We start from the raw sequence: 21,309 nt of genomic DNA on the forward strand, positions 1-21,309 counted from the left end.
TTCGTGCACAGTGCGGTACTTCTAACCAGCTTTTTAGAAGTCCGTCCCGTGCAGCCTACTCAGAGCTCAGGCAGACGTAGATGATAACGATTTCTCGATTGATCCAGTGTTCGGACACGTAAGGAATCAATTATTAAACGAGTTTCTCATGCAACAATGACACGCAGGATAGGATCGCTGAGTTCAGATATAACAACGTAAAAAGCTAAAGAATAACAAGAAATTGAATTTATGGATTTTGTCACGCAAACGTAAGGCTGAAAGCATAATTAATACAATGTAACGATTTTCGATTTTTGGTGGTGGAGTTGGGGGCTGGTGGGAGGGCAGCTTTACTTTTCTGACGGTGTCTTTATGTACTAGGGGTGTTCAAGTCAACATGGGACTTTCTGTCTCCTGAGTGTACAAATGGCTCGCGCTACTTCTTTTTCGTCATTTTCACACGCGGCAGGCCTCCGCGTTCACCACATGGTGGTCCAAAGTTTGTGCAAAACAGAAGACACGTACTGGACAAGATGGCCGACAACGAGGTGAGCGCGCACATCGAACAGTGAATTGTCATTACTGAATAAAACCGGAGCACAAAACACGGACAAGAACACACATAGACGACACTTCTATCCACTTCTATCCACTATCAACAGATTCTAATATCTGTTAATAGTGGATAAAGAATCTGTTGATAGTGGAGCAAGTGTCGTCTGTGTGTGTTCTTGTCCGTGTTTTGTGCTCCGGTTTTATTCAGTCATGTACCAACATGCCCATTCTGCCATTTTGATGAATTGTCATTAAGTTTCTCGTGAATGAAGGCGTAAAGCCATCTGAAATTCACAGAAAACTTCAGGCTCAGTATGGCCACGATACACTTAGCCGCAGCAAAGCGTTTGAGTGGTGGAAACGGCTCCGAGACGGCCGTACATCAGTGCTGGGCGATCCCGGCCGGGGCGGCTCAGAGCCCAGTGTCAGAGTTCCTGAGAACATCCAACTTGTGGAGTGCCTGATCCTCAAGGACCGACGGATTACATGTCTCGATATCAATAGTGCGTATAGTGCGATCAATAGTGCATATTACTGCCAGGTTCTCGGGAATGTGCGTAAGGCGCTGAAGCAAAAGCCACCGAGCCTCATCACCAAAGAAGTCCTCCTCCTACAGGACAATGCAGGCCCGCGTACCGCGCATCTCACGACACGCACCTTACAGGAACTTGGCTGGGAGTTGCTGCCACATCCCCCTTACAGTCCAGACCTCGCCCCCAGCGATTTCCATCTCTTCTGGACACTGAAGGCGTGCCTTGGGGGCCGCCACTTCAGCTGGGACGATGAGGTGAAGAATGCGGTCCGATCATGGCTGCTACACGCCGGTAAGGATTTCTACGCTGCTGGCATTCCAAGCCCTCGTGAAACGCTGGGACAAGTGCATTAGTGCAGATGGAGATTACGTTGAAAAATAAAGCTAATTTCTCGCCTGTAAGTTTATTTTACTTTTGCGAAAAATGAAAAGTCCCGGTCTGACTTGAACGCCCCTCGTATGAGAGTAAAATGAAATTAAAATCAAAGAAAACGTATCCTACAGGCAAGATCATACTCTGAGGAACGTAAAAAAGGTGCTTCTCACTGCTGCAGAACCTTCTAGACTTTATAGACAGAGAAATGATAAGGGGAGACCGCTCGCGCTAACAGCGATATTGCATCTCCAAGGGCGTTACAGCTACGAAATGAGTCAAAATGACTTCAACAATCACGGTACCTATACGTACTCCTACGTTCTAAGTTTAGCCCCAACTGCAGGTGACCCCAAGCAGAGCCACCACCGCGCTCGGATTTTCTGTTCAGAATATTTAATTAACATAATTATCTAATTACCCAAGTAAGTAACTCAACTAATTACACTTTGTGTCGGATGTTATTCTTGTTATTGTCGGAAGTAGAATGCTGAAAGTTAAAGTGGGAAGATAACCACCTATCCATTGCCGGTCGAGTGCACTGGCCACTACGTTACGCTGACAACCGCTCTTCGGCGGACGTACCAAGCGCTTCAATTCACGAACGGGACACGCACTCTCTCCCCTTGCATCATCTCCCACACGTTTCCTCATACACACCTACATACAACACAGCACGAACGGCATCTGGTGAACGTGATGGATGAACATGAGCGTATTCGACGACTGCCATATTTCAATCTTTCATAGTTTCAGGTACCTTGAGGATCGTGTCGTGTTTCTCCGTTTCTGTTCCAAGCCCCAGAACAATTACTTTTCATCATAGAACGCGCGTGCATTTTTGACTGATTCAATTGAATCGGCAATTCAAGAGAAGGCAAGTTTAATATGCTCACCAATGACCCTGTGGTCGACGACGTTCCTGGGGTCTTCGTACTGATGTCGGAAGTCAGGATCATCATCGTTGTCTGACGAGCTATAAGGGTCTTGCCATTCCTGGCTCCGTTGCCGTCGCAGTCTTGAGCCTTGTCGTTGCACACGCTGCTGTTGCACAGCCTGCTTGCTCAGCGAGTCCATCATGACTCAGCTCTTCAGTGCATCAGCTGCAAGGAGAACAGAAAGGACAGCGTACATTTTAATCTTCCCCGAAAACACTTTTCTTTTCCTTTATTATTTATTTCGTCTGTACTGCACAGTCGCCTGCTAGCACCGAACTAAACTTCTTTCCGCTTCATTCATGTAATGTTTCGTATGTAATGTAGCTGGGTACTGCACACCAGCTGTGAAGCACCTCATGCCGTTTGCTGTTGTTGTTCCGAGAAACATTGCTCCACACAAATGACTCTTATGCTCCGAGAGATGCCTGCTGCAGAAACATTGCTTCCATCACCGTGTGTCGGGGATTTTCGGCGCACCTTATAGACACCCAGGTGGTCGAAATTACTCACAGTCTTATCCCGCGGCATGTGCAACGTGTAGTCATACTTGTGTAGGCAGACTCTCCTTGCGTTTAAATCTACTCCCAATTATGCCTACTCCAGAAACCTGAAGAACAAACTGAAAGTAAAGCAGGGAGTACACTACTGGAGGTAACGAAAGGAGAGGGTCACATCACGGCATGTAACACCTGTGCCTGGTAGGGCTGGTATCTGATGTGCTGTTGACCAGCAGTCAAGGATTACTACAATGCCTAACTAGACGTGTCGACTGCCTGTCTCATGTCTGAGGCACATGTCCAGAACATTCCCTGTGCTCCGGCCTTTTTTGTACCACACCCAATACCCGATAACCAATGGCTTTAGGAAATCCCAGAGAGATTAGCGCCGCTTTGAACTATGGAACTTCGTTATCAGAATGGTCTCCAAACTGATTCCACTTCTCTCTTTCGCCACAGTCCAGGAGGCGTCAAGGTCAGTGAAAAAGAAACGTGAAGGACTCTTCTCCCTTCCACATGGCAATGATCTCCCAGGATGCAATGCGTGCGCAAGGCGCACTGAGAGTGTATGAAATCGTATATTAGCCCTTGGCTTGGTTGTGTATATCGTTGGGCAACACTGGATAGGGGAGGGGGATATATATTTATTGAAAGGAACACTGGATAGCAAGCGCACATTTGCAAGGCACAGTGCATTTTGTTCTATGAGCCTCCGCCCTTACGAATGCGAACTAAACCAACAACGTGGAATACAAATAGGTCCAGTGTAATATCCCCAATGTAGCTCCAGTTGCAAAATAGTGTCGGCTTCGTCTTGATGCTAGAATTGTTTTTATTGGCTTACAGCCTGGATCGTCTGTCGTGGACCGGATATATGTATTGCACAATATTGACAGCATTGCTCGATATCTGTGGGTTGGATATTGGAGAAGTCGTTGCATAATAGAATGTTTTTTGTTTTTTATTTTTTGACTATATTTACATGATGCTAAAGGACAAACAGAAATTGAATGATTCAGAATACAAGGATGATTTTTGACGCGACAGTACTGATTTTAGTCCTGTATTTATGAGTATATCTCTATATATGAGTACGCTGCTGGCATCGAGAAATGCATTTGTACGGCAACAGGGCACTGTTATGTAGATGTTGGCGTGCTTCCATCAAGGACCTGGCCACAGAGGTCTAGAACCGTAAGCCACAGTGCTAATCGCTGGTCTCTATACAAGGTCACTTGTCCTCAATCGCCCGTACAGGACCCTGAGTGGCATCCTCGTTCCCAGTGACGCGTGGCAGCGCGGGCATTTTCAGGTTTCGATGAACTGGATCGCAGTGTGCGAACTGCGTACTGCAATTTCTTTTTTCTCTTTTCACGTGAACCCGGTCACCCATGTCCTCTATGAGTTTCGCTATCCGCCCGCTACTCTGTGGGTAGGGCGTTTTCGTTTCCTCGAGACAATGAAATAGAGATAGAGTGTTCGCATGGCTCATTACGTCTCAGATCAAACTGGCCACTTCCCCGTAACCGGGGCTCTCTTATCAAATAAGTACTACGCATACATTAGAGCAAGTACTACACTCCTATCTGAACAAACAGCACGCAATTTTTATGCGTGGAAAGTATAACAGCTCTTCTTCACATGTACAAAACGCGAGCTGTCACAAAGGCAAGTGTTTTGCCTGTCGCAAAGGCAGGCTGTTTTAAAAGCAAGCCGGCGTGCCGCCTGGCTGACCTTTACCCTTTTTCTTTCATCTTCTTCTTTTTTTTCTGCCAATAAAGTCCCCCCCCCCCATAAATCCGCCTTCCCTGTGTGGCGCCTTCTTTTTGCTTTCATTTACTTTTGACTAAGTGAACTTACAGGAGAATGGAAGGTGACTTGGTTGATTGGTCTAAGTAAAGAAAAACGATAGGGCATATAATTTAAAAAGCTGGAAAATAAGCTGAGGATGGATAGTTTCGTTGCTTAAATGCAATATTATACATCCATGGTTGACGATGTTCTCAATTACTATACTCCCTGATACCCTTCCATTAGCTGGCCTACATCAGGGAAAGTTTACATTTAATCGAGCGAAGCGTAAGGCACGAGAAAAGGAAGCTTTCGTTAAAGGATACAAACAAGGAGCTTAGCCACTCGAGAACTCTCCGTTATGTTAGGCACCACCTCGCTTCCAGAGGGAAACTTGACGCACTTCGGCAAACCTTCCTCCGAACCTTTCCTCTCCGAGTGGCCACTCGATCGCCGGTCGATGCATCTGGGCCAGCAGTGAATGGCTATCCTTCTCAGAAGTTCGAGGGGCATTCATCGACTGGCACTCTGCTCGCATGGACTTTCACGTGAGCCGTAAGAACATGCAGGATACTCGGAAATGAAGGAAAGGACGTACGGATCTGTAGAAAGGCCAGAAGTTCTGCGCATGCAGATATCGAACTTCATGCCGTTCATCTCTGTACTCAAGGTTGCACAGATGGCGATACTTATGCCCCGAGTTTGTTTGGAGGTCTGCTAAGTATGAATAGGGAAAGGTATCTAATATATTTGAGCGGCGTTGCCAACTGAGTCTTTGAAAGTTTCCTTTCCTGGAAGTATGGAAAGTTGAGGATCTTTGTTTGAAAGGGTCTAAGAAAGTTTCTAGTGTCATGGTTCATCAAACGGGATTCGTCAGCCTGCAACAAGACCTGTGGCCCCCTGACGAATTATAGCGCCTTGGTAGGCAGGTAGGTTGACTTTCACCTTTGGCTCATTGGGCACTGAGGATGCCGCCTGTATGGTGCTGGAACGTCTACGTTTTATTATTTTCAAGATGTTCTGTCAAGCCGGAGTAAAGCAGTTTTTACCGTATGAATCTTATGGATCGTGTGTGATATGTTCGTTTAATGCTACTCCGCCATTTCAGATTTACGTCCGATGGCCAGCACATGTGTGCTGGGCACGTTTCAATCCTCAGATAATAACAGGAGTCTATGTTACGATCATACGGTTGAGTATGACCGTGGCCGTAAGAATTTATGTGCATAAAATATATTCACATGCGGTTCAAGACGCGTGCAATTTTTTTCTTTCTTCCCTTTGTGTTGGATAGCAACTGGCATTCCTCTTCTTTTGCTTTGCATTACCAATCATTTCTTTCGTGTGAAAGGGTATAGCTGATTGGTTTGGTTTCGTTTTGTTTGGTGGAAGAAAAACATAACGTTGAGGGTGTGGCGACCATGAAGAGGGACGGCTACTACAAACCACTTAATCGAGAGACAAAAACAGTAAGTAAATGTAAATAAAAGAACGAAAGAAATATGTAGACCAGAAATCACGTTGATGGTCTCAGTACATCCACAAACTTGCTGTCTATGAAAACCCCACGAACGCTTGCAGGACTTCCATATATCTGGTAGCGGGCCAGGGGGCGCAGGACATCCGTCACGTAAAGTTAAGGGCTCTGCTGTCCGTCAGGCTATGGCTGCCTGGAGATGCTGCTGAAGATATCGTCAGCAAGACAGCAATACATTTTCTCTATCCTCAACAGAACCCTCGTATTCGACCAAATTAGTGCAGTCCGCCTTCCGAAGTCCATGTTGTAGTCGTCTGCTGTAGGGCACAGTTGGCGAAGCCGGTAGAGCAGCGTGGTGAACGGCCTCGGAAGAGATTACGATGAGGACTCAAGTACGAGTCAATCCAGTGCAGAAGGAAGAACGGAACCTCGCCACCGAGTCATTGTTACTCAGACAGCTGGTGACGTTGAGTAGTCAGCGTACACATAACGTCAGAATTGTTGAAGTATACATGTCGAATAGAACGTTTCTGATCTGATCTGCGTGCCGCAGAATCAGCTGCCCCATGCCCAGGTATGTCGCGGCGGTATGGTGTTCACTGCAACATTATGTCGTGCCCAGCACGCTCAGCGTTTCGATATAGTTCCAGGACGCCGTTCCTTACAGGGGCTAAACATCTTCAGGGCCCAACCGTATGAGGCGTTTCCCCAGCGATGGACCTTTTTCACAATGACCTATGCGCCTGCGTATGACCTTGAGGCGCCGGAGAGGGTTATCTCCATCTTCACTAGATGGGAGACAGAATTGAGGAGACAGAATTGAGGACCAGTGGGGAGACCGCACGAACGGCGCGAGCTCGTCGGTCCCACTCCGGATCTGTTTTGGTCCTTTGTGCTACCCACGTGGATTTGTTTTGACGCGCGCACCGAACATGCCTCGCTGGAGGGCCGCTAGGATACGACGCGTATGTGAAAAAGGTCCATTGTCGAGCGGCAAGCCACTGCGGAGCAGAACAATAGAGAGAGACGCGTCGCCATCCTTGAAGACCGAGACGAGCAGATCTCGATGGCACTTGTTTTATCCACGTCTCTAAACTACCTCATATCTAGACTCTGGTTCTGCACACAGAGCCGTTTTACCTTTAGACACTGGCAATGTCCTGCTACCGTTTCTTGGCGCACCTGTTTCTGTTTGAAGCTTGCACTACCACTTTAACATATAATTGAGAAGCGAACAATTTTATATGTCACATTGACATTCATGATTAAGCATCTATCATGCAGCGCTCTATCAAGTCTCAAGCGTGAAAGGTAAAAGAGTTGCTGTTATAACTTTACACTCTTGTCGTAGTTGAACGTTGACCAATACAGTCAACTCATGAATATTGTAACGCTGTTTATCTGCTTTCGGATAGCTAGAGTAGGTAACACTGAGTAGGTAATCACGGTTTCTGCTTCAGCATCTGTCTTGTAATGAAATCGAAGGCAAACACTGAGAATAGAAAACATGTGCCTGTGCCCATGAAGGAGAAAAAAAGAAAAGAACAGCGTCGACCCAAATTGCCCGAAAACCAACATTAACCGGCACAACAATGCACAGAGTGACAGCACCGGCAGCAGCTTCTAACGATGTCAACACAGAAGGGCAGCATAATACCAGCGAAATTAACATCAGCACGTCCTGAAGCATGATTATGTTTCTGCCACTAATTAGCCGCCCCTATAAAGGGCGCAATTAAGTTAGCTCACCGCTAGGCAGTAAGACTATGCAGGTCCGCACATAACGCATTTACGCAGATAACAAAGAAAATTTCCCCAGCTACGGAATGCGTGAATAGATCAGTGAATGCACGTTTTCTCCGAGTGAGCGAGCATCTTAATTCGACAATGCATGCTACAGCAGACAACGCGCGGCTAGGGTTAAAAATCGCGCTGGGAGCGTGAATAATTGTAGGAGTCAACTGCCGATGCGATGAGGAAAGCAATGCCATGCGAGGGAATGCACCGGCCAGGGTTGCGGAGCTGCCGCTCTGTAGTTGGAATGATTCCGGAATCGTTCCAGAGTTTTCAGAGCCAGGAATGGAATTGGAATGCAATTGCGAAAACTGTCCTATAGCAGTGGAATGGGAGTGGTATTAAGCCCTCTTTTCGCAGGAATGGGATCCGAATTGGGGGGAATGGTCAGGGTGCTCCGGTGGTAGTTTTGGTTTCAACCCACTTGTTTCTGCCCTCGCGCCCTTTGCAAACACTCACCGCACCTGCACACGGCCAGGAGCGAAAAACCTCCTCTCTAACACTGCTGAGCTAGCCAGTACAGTTACCGTTCCTTCTTTATTTTTTCTTCTCTCTTTTTTTTATATTGATGGAATTAAAGGAATGGAATGAGGTTACCGAGCCATTCCAGGAGTGGGAATTTTTTATTTTTTTATTTTTATTTTTATTTATATACCTTAAGTGCCATTGCTATGGCAAAATTGACCACACTTTTCCATTCCGAGAAATTGAAAGGAATAGAATTGGAATGGAATGGGTTACCCCATTCCGCAACCCTGGTACCGACACATGTGTGAAGCTATTTCACCATAGCTGTGAAGGCAAATTATTTGGATCAGGGCAACCGATCATCGGTAAATCAGGAGGTAAAGTGACACGCAGGTTATAAGGGTCGGAACTTTTCCCTTGCTCTTCAGGCTGATTTTACAGATGGATGTCCGCACAGCTCCCTATGAAGCCTGCCCAGGACGCATACTGACATCAACATCGATATTACATCGATATAGATATGGGTACGGGTACTGATAGCAAAATCAGTAATTCGGTGGCCTCTGCGCGCTAACAGAATGTGAAAAAATGAGCTGGTAAGCGAATTTATTAACCAAACTTTACGGCTTTTTTCTCATCTCTCCCTCTTGATTTGGTTTTGCTTCGGCGGTGAGGAATGGATAGGGAGACAATGAAAAACACCGGTATTTCCTGTAAAGATGTGAATCACCTTAGGGGAAAACTTTGCCTAGTTTGTGGATTGTCCGGAGCTGCATTTCGTGCCGAACAGCGCATCGGAATGTGCTGAACAAGTTCACCGAGCGCGCAGCGTACACAGCAGCCGAAACCGAGGATTTTCTGTTGCTGGCGCGGCTCCGTCAACGCAAGCTTCCACTCTTATAGAAGAACAGAGGAGAAGGAGGCAGGCAAGCTGGTGCTGATCCGAAGAGGACAACGTCATCTGCTCTCACCTAAATTCTTGCGCTAATTATTCCCTGATCTCTCTGCCACAAAACCCTTGATGAAATGCGGACACACCTTATAGCGAGCCCTTCAGGAATCTGCACTCACTACCATTACTAGAGTCACTAAATAGGCAGCAGAGTAGCGACACTGAGTCACGCTGGCGAGCGAGTCCGCCATCTTGAGTTCGGCGTGGCTGCGTCGCTTAGCAATGGGACAATTTGCCCCTTCTCCACCCAAACTTGTTTTGGCTTTTTGGGTAGACGGGATTCAACATGGATGGCGAGTTCTTGGAAGCTAACGAGAGTAATGGGGGGTATCGTTTATCTAAAGAAATAAAAAAATAAGAGAGTCCAGTCTGCCCGCCGAGACGGGCGGAAAGTTGCGAGAGTAATGGTATGTTTTTTCGGCACAATGTCACACTGTATTAAAATCAAACGAATACGCTATTGAAAGTACTTGTACTAAAGTACTAAACTCTACAGTACTAAAAATATTGTGGTGTCGGGGACCCTCCCTTTTTCTCAATATTTTTACCTGTACCACAAAGCCTGTCGTCGAGGCTACACACTCGGTCAGGCGAAGAGAAGCGAAGTGAGTATGGGAAACTCACTAATTCGTTAGTGCGCTTTCTGCCGAGTGTCACTAGAAGATGTCGTGTGACACTAAGTGCAAGTGTCGCTCGTTGAAAGTGACGTTAGTAAATTTGTCCGTCCGACAGGGGTATTGCACATTCACATGATTGTAAATACACTTTGTATGTATGTCGTGACCGCGTCACGTTTAAAAGGGCTTATAACCATTTGCGAATCGTTTTGTACTGAAGAAGGCGGAGACTCCTCCACAACGCTGACACCCCTGTCGCCTGCAGGTGTAGATTTCCAGCACTTTGTTTACGCAGTGCACGTTTTTTCAAAAAATTGCTGTCCGCGTTACCATCCCCATCCTTTCCGCTTGCCTTTGGGTCCTTCACAATCACTTTCTGTTCATGCATCTTTAATACCTCCCTAAGCACAAGCACCCAATCTTGTTAAGTGGCGCAAAGTACGCAACCCATATACCTTTACCGTATGCTAGCAAAAATGATGTACAAAGAGACCACGAAACATCACAATACGCCCTTCGGCAGCACGTTTCGATCATATTTCTCTTCCAGGACAATGAAAGCGCTCAATATATCGACAGAAACTTCATCTAGAACTGCACTCACAGTAAACACTGGCTTCGAGCACTGCTGCGGCAGGAAAGACGTGCTAGATAGACGCGGCGACCTCGAAAAATGAAAACGTTCCATTTGTTTGGGAGGTAGATACGACATTATGCAAACAAAGGCAGCATCCGGGGGCAGTTCATCATCCTATGTAAATAGTTCTATTGAAACAACAGATGGCAATCAGCACTGAATATAATGCGCTTTGTAGACGACGCCATTTTATGCACGAGTTCAGGTCAACCGATGCTCATACGGGCAGGTTTTTTTCTTTTTATTAGATGTATTGATTTTTATTTTATTTTCAGGTGTTTCGGAGTAGCCGGTCTCCTGTGTTTTGTCGGAGCCACCATCTCCATAGTTTTCTTCTCTAATTCTAATATGTTTCTTGCTCTATTTCTCTCTCTCTTGGTATGCTAAGGTTGTGTCAATGTTGATCCGCACATTTGTAACTGTAATGCCGAAAAAATTGTGAATTTGATGCAATCGATTCACTGTGTGGTTCGAACAATAGCTTTATTTGATGACGATGATTGGCATGATGATCACCAGGGGCGATGAAACTCGCCAGAAGGCCTAGGGTTTACAATACCTGCCTACAGGGCATACGCCTGTATAATTTAATTAATAATAATTCAGGAGGATTTAATTAAGAATTAACAATAATTACTAGGCCTGCAGGGTCTGGATTTTATGATACGGGTTATAACCTGCTCTCAGTATGAAAACAGAGCAATATTCGATTGCAGAAGGAATTAAGTGTCTGCACTACGAAGATACGTTGAACTCGATGTGTCAACACCTGCACGGATGCAGCAAGGATGATGATGTCTGTACGTCGTCCATCATCAAGGATGACCTCAACTGCACGGATACAGCAAGGATGATGATGTCTGTACGTCGTCCATCATCAAGGATGACCTCAACCTGATTGCTGTATGAAGGAGTGGTGATACATTTTTATAGTTACGTCTTCACTTTTTGTCACAGGCAAACATTTCAGTGTGGAGCGAAAAAAGAAAACATCAACAGCTTTATTTGCGTGATGACAATTGTGGCGGTCTATCGCGAAAGGCCATACTCTACCCCACTGTTCGCGGTATTTGGTTAACCATTTGTCACTGGGACACCGGTGTCCCTCTTATCACTTCTTCTTCTATGCGGGCTCCCCCCCCCCCCCCCCAGCTACGTCATGCAACCATTTGGTACGTTGTACTGCACTTTCCAATGCAGTACCGTTGATGGGAGGTAGCTGCTACTTTGCTTTACGTAATGTTTTGAGGTACGTTGCCCGTCACTGCTATCCGGTTAAAATCCACGACACCGCGACGTGTGGACCTTTTTCACATTCGTGTCGTAAAGTAGTGGCTCTCCAGCAAATCACCTTCGGCGTGCGCCATAACAAACCCACGTACGTATCATAAAAGACCAAAACCTGTCTTGAAGTGGAGCCGACGAGTTAGCGCTGTGTCCCCACTGGTCCCAACTCCCGTCTGCTCCCGTCGGCCCCATCCAGCGCCATCTATTGAACACGAAAATAACCTTGTCCGGAGCACCAAGGTCTCAGCGCATGTGCGTAAGTAGTTGTGAAAAAGGACCATTCAGGCGTTGAATACGCTCGTGTGAAAGCACTCGTGCAAGCTTTAGCGGAGCAGATTAAATGAGGAATAATCTGGAATTCAATTGACATTCGTGACTAACCCGGTAGAGGACGCCATCATCTTGGTAGCTGGGTACAAGCTGCTTTGACACGCCGTCTTCCGCGAAGTGAATACGGTATGTCGTCTTCCAGGATTTAATTAATTTAATTAACAAAATTAATTCCCTCAGACCGACCCCTGTGGCGTCGCTCATGATCATAGTCGTCTCGTGACGTGAAGCCACGAATTGTCATTATTATTAACATTCGTGACATTATCAATAAATTTGTTACATCTTTATACTTACTCTATACAACTATATAAACGGGAGGACCTCAATGTTCCCGGTTGCGAAATCCTCGAAGTCGAAATTCACATTCTCAAAACAAGGAAAATCATAACGAGAATGCTCGATTCCTTTGTAAGATGATATGCCGTGTTTAAAAACAGGACATCACTATACTTAACCACTCAAATTCACGAATTTACGATGTCTGTCCAAGTCGTTTTAGCGAACTAAAGCCACATTTTAGCTGCAGTCACGCTTAGCAGAGCGGAGACGACGGAACAGCACGTTTGCTAGTTTGTTATTCGGTTTATCCAAGCTCGGTGTTTGCAATTGTATGTCCAGGTTAGCCTAAGTTCGCCGCTGGCAGTTTTCCGCGCGCGACTGTGCATTTTATAGTTAGATAACATTTTTTTACAGTAGTTCAGTGTGCAACGGGGATTTCGATCACTTTATTTCGAGGTACACCCTTGCACAATAGGACATTCACGAGAATCTAAAATAAGCAGCGCGTTTTTTTTTTTTTTTCGTCCAAGAAACAAGAAAAAAACAGCTCGAACCCTCTCTGTAATCAGCAGAAGCAGCGAAAGGATCGTGGAAGTCAACAATCTGGCTTGATCCAGCTAGAGCGTCGAAAGTTGCTGGCGCAATATTTACGTTCGAGCGAGTCCCTATTCTTCCAAAATGCAAATCATCAGGCGCTTTTGTGCACTCGAGCGGAAGTAACAATCGCTTTTTCGTCCGCGCAAACACACCTGCACAAGTTGCTATACTCTGAGCAGCAGAAAAGATATACAGCGACAAATGCTTTGCAGTCGCAATCGCAGAGCTAAAAGCCAGCGTAGAACAAGAAGGTAATCACAATCGAAGGTCGGAAAGATCGATACGACCTCGGCGGCAGCAGCAGCAGCTCCCGCGGATTCCCTGGGGCAGGCGGCAGCGCGCTAACAAAGGAGCGCATGGGAAGCGCCGAGCGAGTGTGTTCTTGTGTATTGCGCTCTGGATACCTTGTGGTATATGTCTTTTGTTCAGGGCAAAAGTAGTTTCCTTATGGAGAAGGCAGCGGAGAGGAATGTGCGCTCGGAAATGGAGGAGGTCGGAGGAATGCACGGGGCAGAGTGAGGAAGTCGGGTGCTAAAAATTTAAATACGTCCTAAAATAGTGCAGTCTATTTAGACCACACTTAAAATCCAACCGTAACCACAATGCAGTAGCAGCGGAATTCGCGGCTGATAGTGAGGTGAGATCCGTCAAGAATTCACTCTCGTTGTTGGTCTCGCAGCATGCCGTCAGCGACGAAACGAGACTGTGCTGCAAGCGCTTTCACCTTTTCTTTTTTTACCATTGTTCTGATTTCTGCCATTAGTGCGAATGTTTGGAACATAAAATAATACACGCATATTCGCTGGGTGCCACGGGATGCACCTTCCGCTGAACACTATTTTTGAGAGTCCGGGGAAGGTCTTCGCAGAACTTTTGTGCAGTCGTCGCGTCCGAGACGCTTTACGTGCAAATGCCACCTTCGCGTTCCACCACCGCCAGTGTCGTGTCATAACGCAGGCAAACGATGTCGCCCACGCATATGCTGTCCGTCTGCGATTCGCAAGGTGGCACAAACCGCTGCATGGTCTACAGTGAAAGCATCATGAGTGGCACAGCAAAATTTCCCTGTACATATCGAGGGCTGGAGGGGGGGGGGGGGCTATATGTTTATTTAAAAAAACAGAAAGGAAAGGTTGGCCAGGCTTAAGAGCCAGCTTGCTATTCCAGAAAAATGCAAAATAAAAAAGAACAGGAAAGAAAAAGAGCGAAAAGGAAGGAAAAGAAAAGAAAGAAAGAAGAGCAGAGACACGAACAACGTCACGTGTAGTTAAGGAGTCCTGAGGCTCGGCTGAAGGGGATATGGATAAAGGTTACGCAGAGGGGTTGGTCACAATAAACGAGGACCTGCTACCCTGCATTCTTCGGTTGTTTGCTGTAAGTAAATCAGTCAGCTGTTGTCACAATGAAAGCATGCAGGGGCGTCCAGTTGGCGTGATGCGCCTACTTGCACCGCAGCGGCACTGACATCACATGACACAGTTAACTGCATCCGGTCCTGTATCCATATCTGTATCGGTAATGAAATGTCAGCTCCTTCGGTGGTCAAATGCTGTTACGAGGAGTTCCCCAAAGGCCAAGCAGCGCTCTCAAAGTCAAAGCACTTGCTTGTACTCGCCCATGGATAAACACGAAGCGGACTTCTCGATGTTCCCCCTGCAGTGCATCTTCCCGGGGTGCCACTTTAGTGCCGTTTTAACATCGATGACAACGTGTGCGTCTCGTGCCGCAAAATATTTTCACAGGCTATTCATGTTATGTACTGTACACAATGTACCATTGCATGCAACCTACAGGTGACTGCTGTAGAACTCGCTCCAAAACCCCTAAGAGCAAAAATACCGCGTGTAAGACATGCATACTCGTATTTCCGACAACAGCACAGTCACGTGACACTGAGACGCTCCTCGATCAAGGCGATCAAAATTTGTCAACATCAACTTCAACGTATATTAGCAACTGAACATGTGATCCAATGTGCATAAATACACGGAATCACGAATAAGTTAACAAGTCACAAGTGGACTTAATGCACGATCGATGATCTGCTCCTCATTAGAATAAACCATTCCTGTATCGAGTGCTTTGGTGTACTCCGCCGCGTTCATCATTCCTTCCACATTTTGAAAACATTTAGCAATACATGACGATATCGTTGCCCCGATTTAACCGGATTGCAGTCACGCTTAGAAGCCTGCGGTTGAATTATCCGTTTATTCATCATGTTACTAAACCACCACGCTCTCCGCCTCTTTGGACTTGAATCCGTCGTGCGGAAGTCGTGCCGCATTTTGGTTTGCTCGACGACCATAACTGCCACTGGTCAAAGATCCAGGAGTGATGTTCCTTTGCCTTGGACACTAGGCGGATACTTTGAGAGTTTGTCAGCATCCACTTTCGTCTCGCCCTCTGACCATTGTGACCAATCTGCCGGGGGTCTTCAAAGCACCGTCCATGTTGACGTACGCGAAACAATTAGAATTGCTTTTGCCAACCATTCGACGAGCAAATGCTGTGACGTCAAGTGGTGATTGCTTGGGTTAAATCGCCGCAAGACGGGAGCATGACGTAACGATATCTTCCTTGGCCTCCAAGGTGATAGGTGAACGTAAGTCCGATCTTATACTTTGTAAGTATCCTGGCAGCACTAGGCTGGTTGCATCTGATTCTTTGAGCAATCCTGGGATGCATCTCCTCCGCGAGCGATGACGACTACAACGCGGCAACCTTTGCCGACTCCGGTCAGGGGCATCATTTCTCACGGCAGATCGAGAGGACAAATTTCGAATAAGTCAAACCCCCCGCACACGGCGCACTTATTCCCACACACGCCCTATGTGTATTGTCATGAAACTAGTGATCCTACCTATTGGAGGTATAGGCTCCTGACGCTCTGTAATTCGTCAACTCACAGTGGCTTATTATGACTTGATGATGGAGTCGAAACATGACCGCACCGGTGTACGTACGTGTTGATGCAATTTCGTGGCGGTGACATTTCGACCAGTTCGTGTGCAAAATACTGCTGATGTACGTAACAATATCGGACAGAATTTTCCACAGAGCGATACATGACGATATAATGTATACCTCTAAACGGAATGCACTAAATGTCGCCTCAACGCACGGAATATTACGAAATATGTTGAGTGCGCTAGTGATGGGGGGCCACCAATGTATGTGCGTGAGAAAAAATAAAAAGTGAACCAATAGTGTACTATTTAAAACAGATAATGAGAAACTTGTTTTCATCACTAATGTTCAAATCAAAAGCGATATTACTGTGGACCGTTCTGAAGGCTCTTAATCGGTACTCGCACTTAAGAACCCAAGTGGGCACCGAAAATGATTATCGATGCACTGCATAGATAAAGAAATGTACTCACAATACCCCACAACAAGTGACCCCAGACCCCACAACAAATGGCTGTGAGCCTGACTGCGACTGTATACTGAAGCTTCATATTGTGCACCTTGTATGGCGCCCCTATTGTGGAGAGCCCCTGGGGGAATGTGCCTCCTGGCCCAGGCCTGGAAGTCGGCCCAGGACCCACATTCCCCCAGGTCGTCAGCCGTGACGTTGCTCACCTCTGTGAGGCCGACAACGGCGAGCCCTTTCGCCACCGCTACCACCACCACCTATTCACAATATATGAAGCTCTCCCGTAGTCGCAGTCAGGCTTACAGCCATTTGTAGTGAGAGTCTGGGGAGCGTACAATAATTACTTCCCGCTGCTGCACGAAACAGGGGCTTCGTATGGATGTTCGTCTTCCACATTGCAACGGCAAAAACAAAAGACTACTCGAAAAATACTAAATTACTCGTAGTTGCCATCTGGCTTTATCTCATTGAATAGAAATAACAGAATCATCTTTCATATATTTCACTGGGGGAACTATTACCTCTTTCTACTCTGTCACAGGGCATATTTATATGCCTCCGAATAATTTGCTTATACGGCAGCATATCAACGGTTTTAAGATTCTGCGTCACGCCCATTAGCAGATATGGACAGTTTGTCGCCCCCTACCCCCCCCCCCCCCCCAACAAAAAAAGAAAGAAAAAGCTGCATCTTTGGGAACTCTGCCAAACACCGTCTATATCGGTAACTTTATAGTGCCACCTTCCTATCCCGATCTTCTTGCGCTCGCACTCGGTTCGGTGCCATTGTAACTTCTTATTCCTTCTTCTCTTCTTCTTCCCTCCACAAGTGTCACGGACTGACCTTCAGGGCTGTCGACGTTGGTGGATCCTATAAAGCTGTTACTTTAATACGATATCATGAAGGTCTCGTTAAGGCTCCCTTTGTGGGACATACCTAATGGCGGGAACAGCGACAACATACGTTTCCTCGCTCTCAGTGCTCTCGTAAAATATCACAAATTATGCTTCCTTTCGACCACGACGAAAATGACTTTCACTCGAACTGAAAACGTAGTCAGCACATTGAAACGCTAACAGACACACTCGCAGCACGAGCGCAGCCAGTACTGCAGCGAAGCGAATCGGCGCTCTGGTCTCCCCGCCCATAGATAAACATGACGTATCAAAATGCACCCCACTGTTTCTACTCTGTTTGTCCACGTCTGATGTGGCTGGCAAAGTGAAGCGCCACAAGGGTCCATATATCAACCATGTTGAGGGGCACACTTGGGAGATTGCAACTTCCGCATTCAATGCACCGCAGAATCGCCACATAAATATGGAATTGCGGGGCCAACTACGTAATAGACAGGAAGGCAGCTACCCATACTGGGCATGTACTCTGAGAATGTATCGTGGTTTCTCCTGTGGGGACGCTTATGGCCCAATAAAATTCCATATACGCCGTGGAGCTCAGGGGGTTCGTATATGTCGCGGCTATCACGTATATGTTATTGCGGTAAAAGTGAAAGAATTTTGAGAATTCTTGCACAAAAAATGTTTGCTTCCGAACATGTTTGCGTCATTTCATTTCCATTATATTTTGTAGTGCTTATCTGATCGGGCGTAAAATTGTTTAAAAATAGAATGCGCGGGTACAAAGTCCGCAAAAACACGTCATCCCTAAATGGCACAAAGGCAATAGACATGCAGGTGCTCAAGCACCGTTATGAGGAATCCAGAATGGTTTAAATTTACTTTTTTATGCGTTGCGCAGATTACCTTCTAGTGCACTGAGCATGCCGTCATGCGAATAGATTTCTTTGATCTCGTGTCGTTTCTCTTTAGTTGTTGATGGGAGGCGGTTCTTTTGCGAGCAGTGATGAAGTTCTCACATTGCAGCAGCACATTGTTTACGATGTATAATCCAGCATATGGCGTGCCTGACACTCAAGTAGAACGATACAAAACAAATGAAAGTTCTTTTCCCATGAGCTTTCTATTATTCGTTATGAAGGAGACAGCAAACAAAATATAAATACTCTACTCCTTAAACACTTCATAAACTAGAAAATGGTGTACAATTATTTGCAAGCAAAACACAAATCGGCAATAGTGTAAAGTTTTAAGCAGGACTCACTGCATCCAACGTCTCCCATGTTATTTAAAACAATTCACTCCTGTTTTTCTTGCTACAGTTAACGAAGAACCTTATAAACACATTTCACTCCCTTGCTACAATCAAATAAATCCCGACAACAAGATTTACGACGGGTTTGTCCACGCCCATCATTACCACCTCTCTTAAACTATAGCGCAACCAGCGCCAACAAATATTCATAATCACCACGGAGCCCGCCAGATGGCAGGACACACTCCCCCAAAAACTACGTGACTCGCCGCAGTGAGGCGCTGCTTAAAATGGATCTGAACTCGAATATATTGGGCCAGTTTTCTAATAACCCTTATGTAAATAGCTGCGGAGCACAAAAGAAGTTCCTTCGCTACACCAAATAAAAGGGAAGGGAGTAGACGCGAACAAAAGGGAAAGGAGAAAAAATGACGTGATGAGTCATAATATATTTTCCCTTTTCCTGGTTGAGAAAAGGGGTTTGGCATTTGCGTGCGCCTATTGCACGGGGCTGGTCAAAATCGAGGGGGAAGCTCGATTAATAGGAACCGTGAGGTTTGTGCCTGAGCACGCCTTCGCATGGCTTTTATAAACAGAGGAGCGGGTGCAGGCAGATTAAAAGAGCGACAGGAGCTAATTTTCGAGCCAGGGCTCTGGTGTTTGCGGAGCCAAAATGGATTTCTGCGCCAGAGCTGTTTGTGCTCTTTGTGGCTGTTTGGTTGCTTGGTTTGTTGCATGAGTGTATGCAGTGTGAGAGTGAGTCGTTCCGAATCGAGGGCAGAATTTTGTATGTTTGGCTTGCGACAATTTGGTATGTGGGTATTGGGAGAGGAGGCAGAAGATGGAATGCTTCAGGCTGCAGCGAGGGGATATTTGTGCGTTTCGAAGCAGCAAAGTGAGATAGGACCGTGAAGCAACGAAGGAGCAGCTATTTTAATTTACAGTCCACACGATATGTCATGACGTCATGTTGAGGCAAGAGCGATGGAAAATATTAATTTCGAGAAAGAGCACTCGCACGGCGAGACGGTAGGAATTATTGATGAAAGCTGCATATCGATATGTACAAACTCTACTGCCCAGATATAAGCAGTGCAGTTCTATAGAGGGAGTGTGTGCTACACATCCTCCACAGAGGGAGCTGTCGGGGGAGGCTGCTGTCCAGATGGAGGAAAGAATATGGGACAAATGAAAATGTACTTCTGGCTCATTGGAGCCATTATAGCCCTCAAAATTCACGACCATTCTAAGTGATAAGTTAGCGCTAATTACGGACTTCCGACATTGAAATATCCTGCGACCAAATGCGCCAGCATGGAAATTAGTTTCTCTTTTTTTCTTTTTTTGCAAACGCTTTATAGGAGCTCGGCAACGTCTTTTGTTCTTTACGCCATGAAACTTCAGTCACCAAACACTCTGCAGGCATAACGTACCTTTCACTAGACATTGGGCTGTTCCTTCCTGAGCCTGCGTACTATAACTTAATAAGCTCTCCAGAGGACACGAGTGAACGAGTCTTCCTAGGAGCTGTCCTCTGCTCCTCTCCTATATAGTGCCCCAAGCGCTCCTTTGCCTGAACTTCAGCATATGATTATCACCCCTAATGAAATAGAGAACTAGTCCATTGTTCCAAGCGTCTGGGCATTATGCAGCGACGTGTTTCTTGAACACCACGACTAAGACCAAGGACGTATTGTCCGTCGCTGAAAGAAAACGCCTGCTAATGGGTGCAAGGTGGCCCTCAAGATATGCTTCGTTGGTTCATGCACCCCGAAATTTTAACTTCCTACAAATATATTCCGTTCCGGGCAAGCAACTATAAGCACAGGGGTCCCTGTGATATTATTTCTGGTCTCCCTGCTCCAGCGAAGTTCAAAGTCACATGTAGGCGGTGCAAACTGTCAGAAGTGCTTTCCGTTTCGAAGTTACCTGGGCATGAAGCGGATTACAAAAAAAGAGAAAAAAAAAGAAGAAGAAACAGGGTATGAATTTGACAGGCGCCATTTTTCTCGATCTCGCAACGACCGATTAACGAGAGCCGCTCCGCGAGGGGAGCCACTGGTGCGGAAAAAAGCAGGGATTGAAAACGCACGCGCGAGAACATGCACGCCTTGGGTCATGTGAAGCACACTGAAAGGGCCGTTTTTCTTGCTTTCTCTTTTTTTTTTTCATTTTTGTACGAGGCAGAATCGACTGCTTCATAACGGCCAGCTCTGCGAATTATGTCTATTCGAATTTTTTTACAGCTATGCCATTTGTCGTTACGCCACTTCAAAGTATAGGGAAAGCTTTTGACCTGGACGAACATATTAGGCTCAATGCCTATACCTAGAAGATAGGTACTTTGCTAGTGTTTTCTATCACGAATAAATTTTATTGAAATCACTAGGAGTAGTAATATCTTCCCGTGAAAGTACTCACTGTCAAACCCGAAGAACTTTGGACTGAACGTTGGAAACATTGTTTTTTTATGCCGCTTTTTATTTATTTTTTATATTTAACCATATATATTTTGTATATATTTTATTTCACCATTTTCATATATGAAGCCGATAGTCATTTTTTCTTACCTATTTTCTTCTTTATAATGGCCTCATCTTAAAAACATTACAGGGGCATAAGAGTTAGAACAGAGTAGAGCAAAGTACAGAGTAAAGTGGACGTTAATACGTGATGATATTGATAGTGACATTTGCTCAATTGCAAAA

General features: G+C 45.9%; 1 protein-coding gene across 2 annotated transcripts in view; it reads right to left on the bottom strand.

Annotated features, from left to right (window-relative positions):
• The window catches only part of LOC135394565 (teneurin-m-like), a 261,414-nt gene that overhangs the window by 157,483 nt on the left and 82,622 nt on the right, over nucleotides 1-21,309 (bottom strand). For both annotated transcript variants that reach the window (XM_064625364.1, XM_064625363.1), the window contains exon 3: nucleotides 2,339-2,545. In XM_064625364.1, the coding sequence (XP_064481434.1) occupies nucleotides 2,339-2,522 (184 nt within the window). In that variant the 5' untranslated portion in view covers nucleotides 2,523-2,545. The remainder of the gene's footprint in view (nucleotides 1-2,338; nucleotides 2,546-21,309) is intronic.

Source organism: Ornithodoros turicata, chromosome 5 (assembly GCF_037126465.1).
Source record: "Ornithodoros turicata isolate Travis chromosome 5, ASM3712646v1, whole genome shotgun sequence".
NCBI lineage: Eukaryota > Metazoa > Arthropoda > Arachnida > Ixodida > Argasidae > Ornithodoros > Ornithodoros turicata.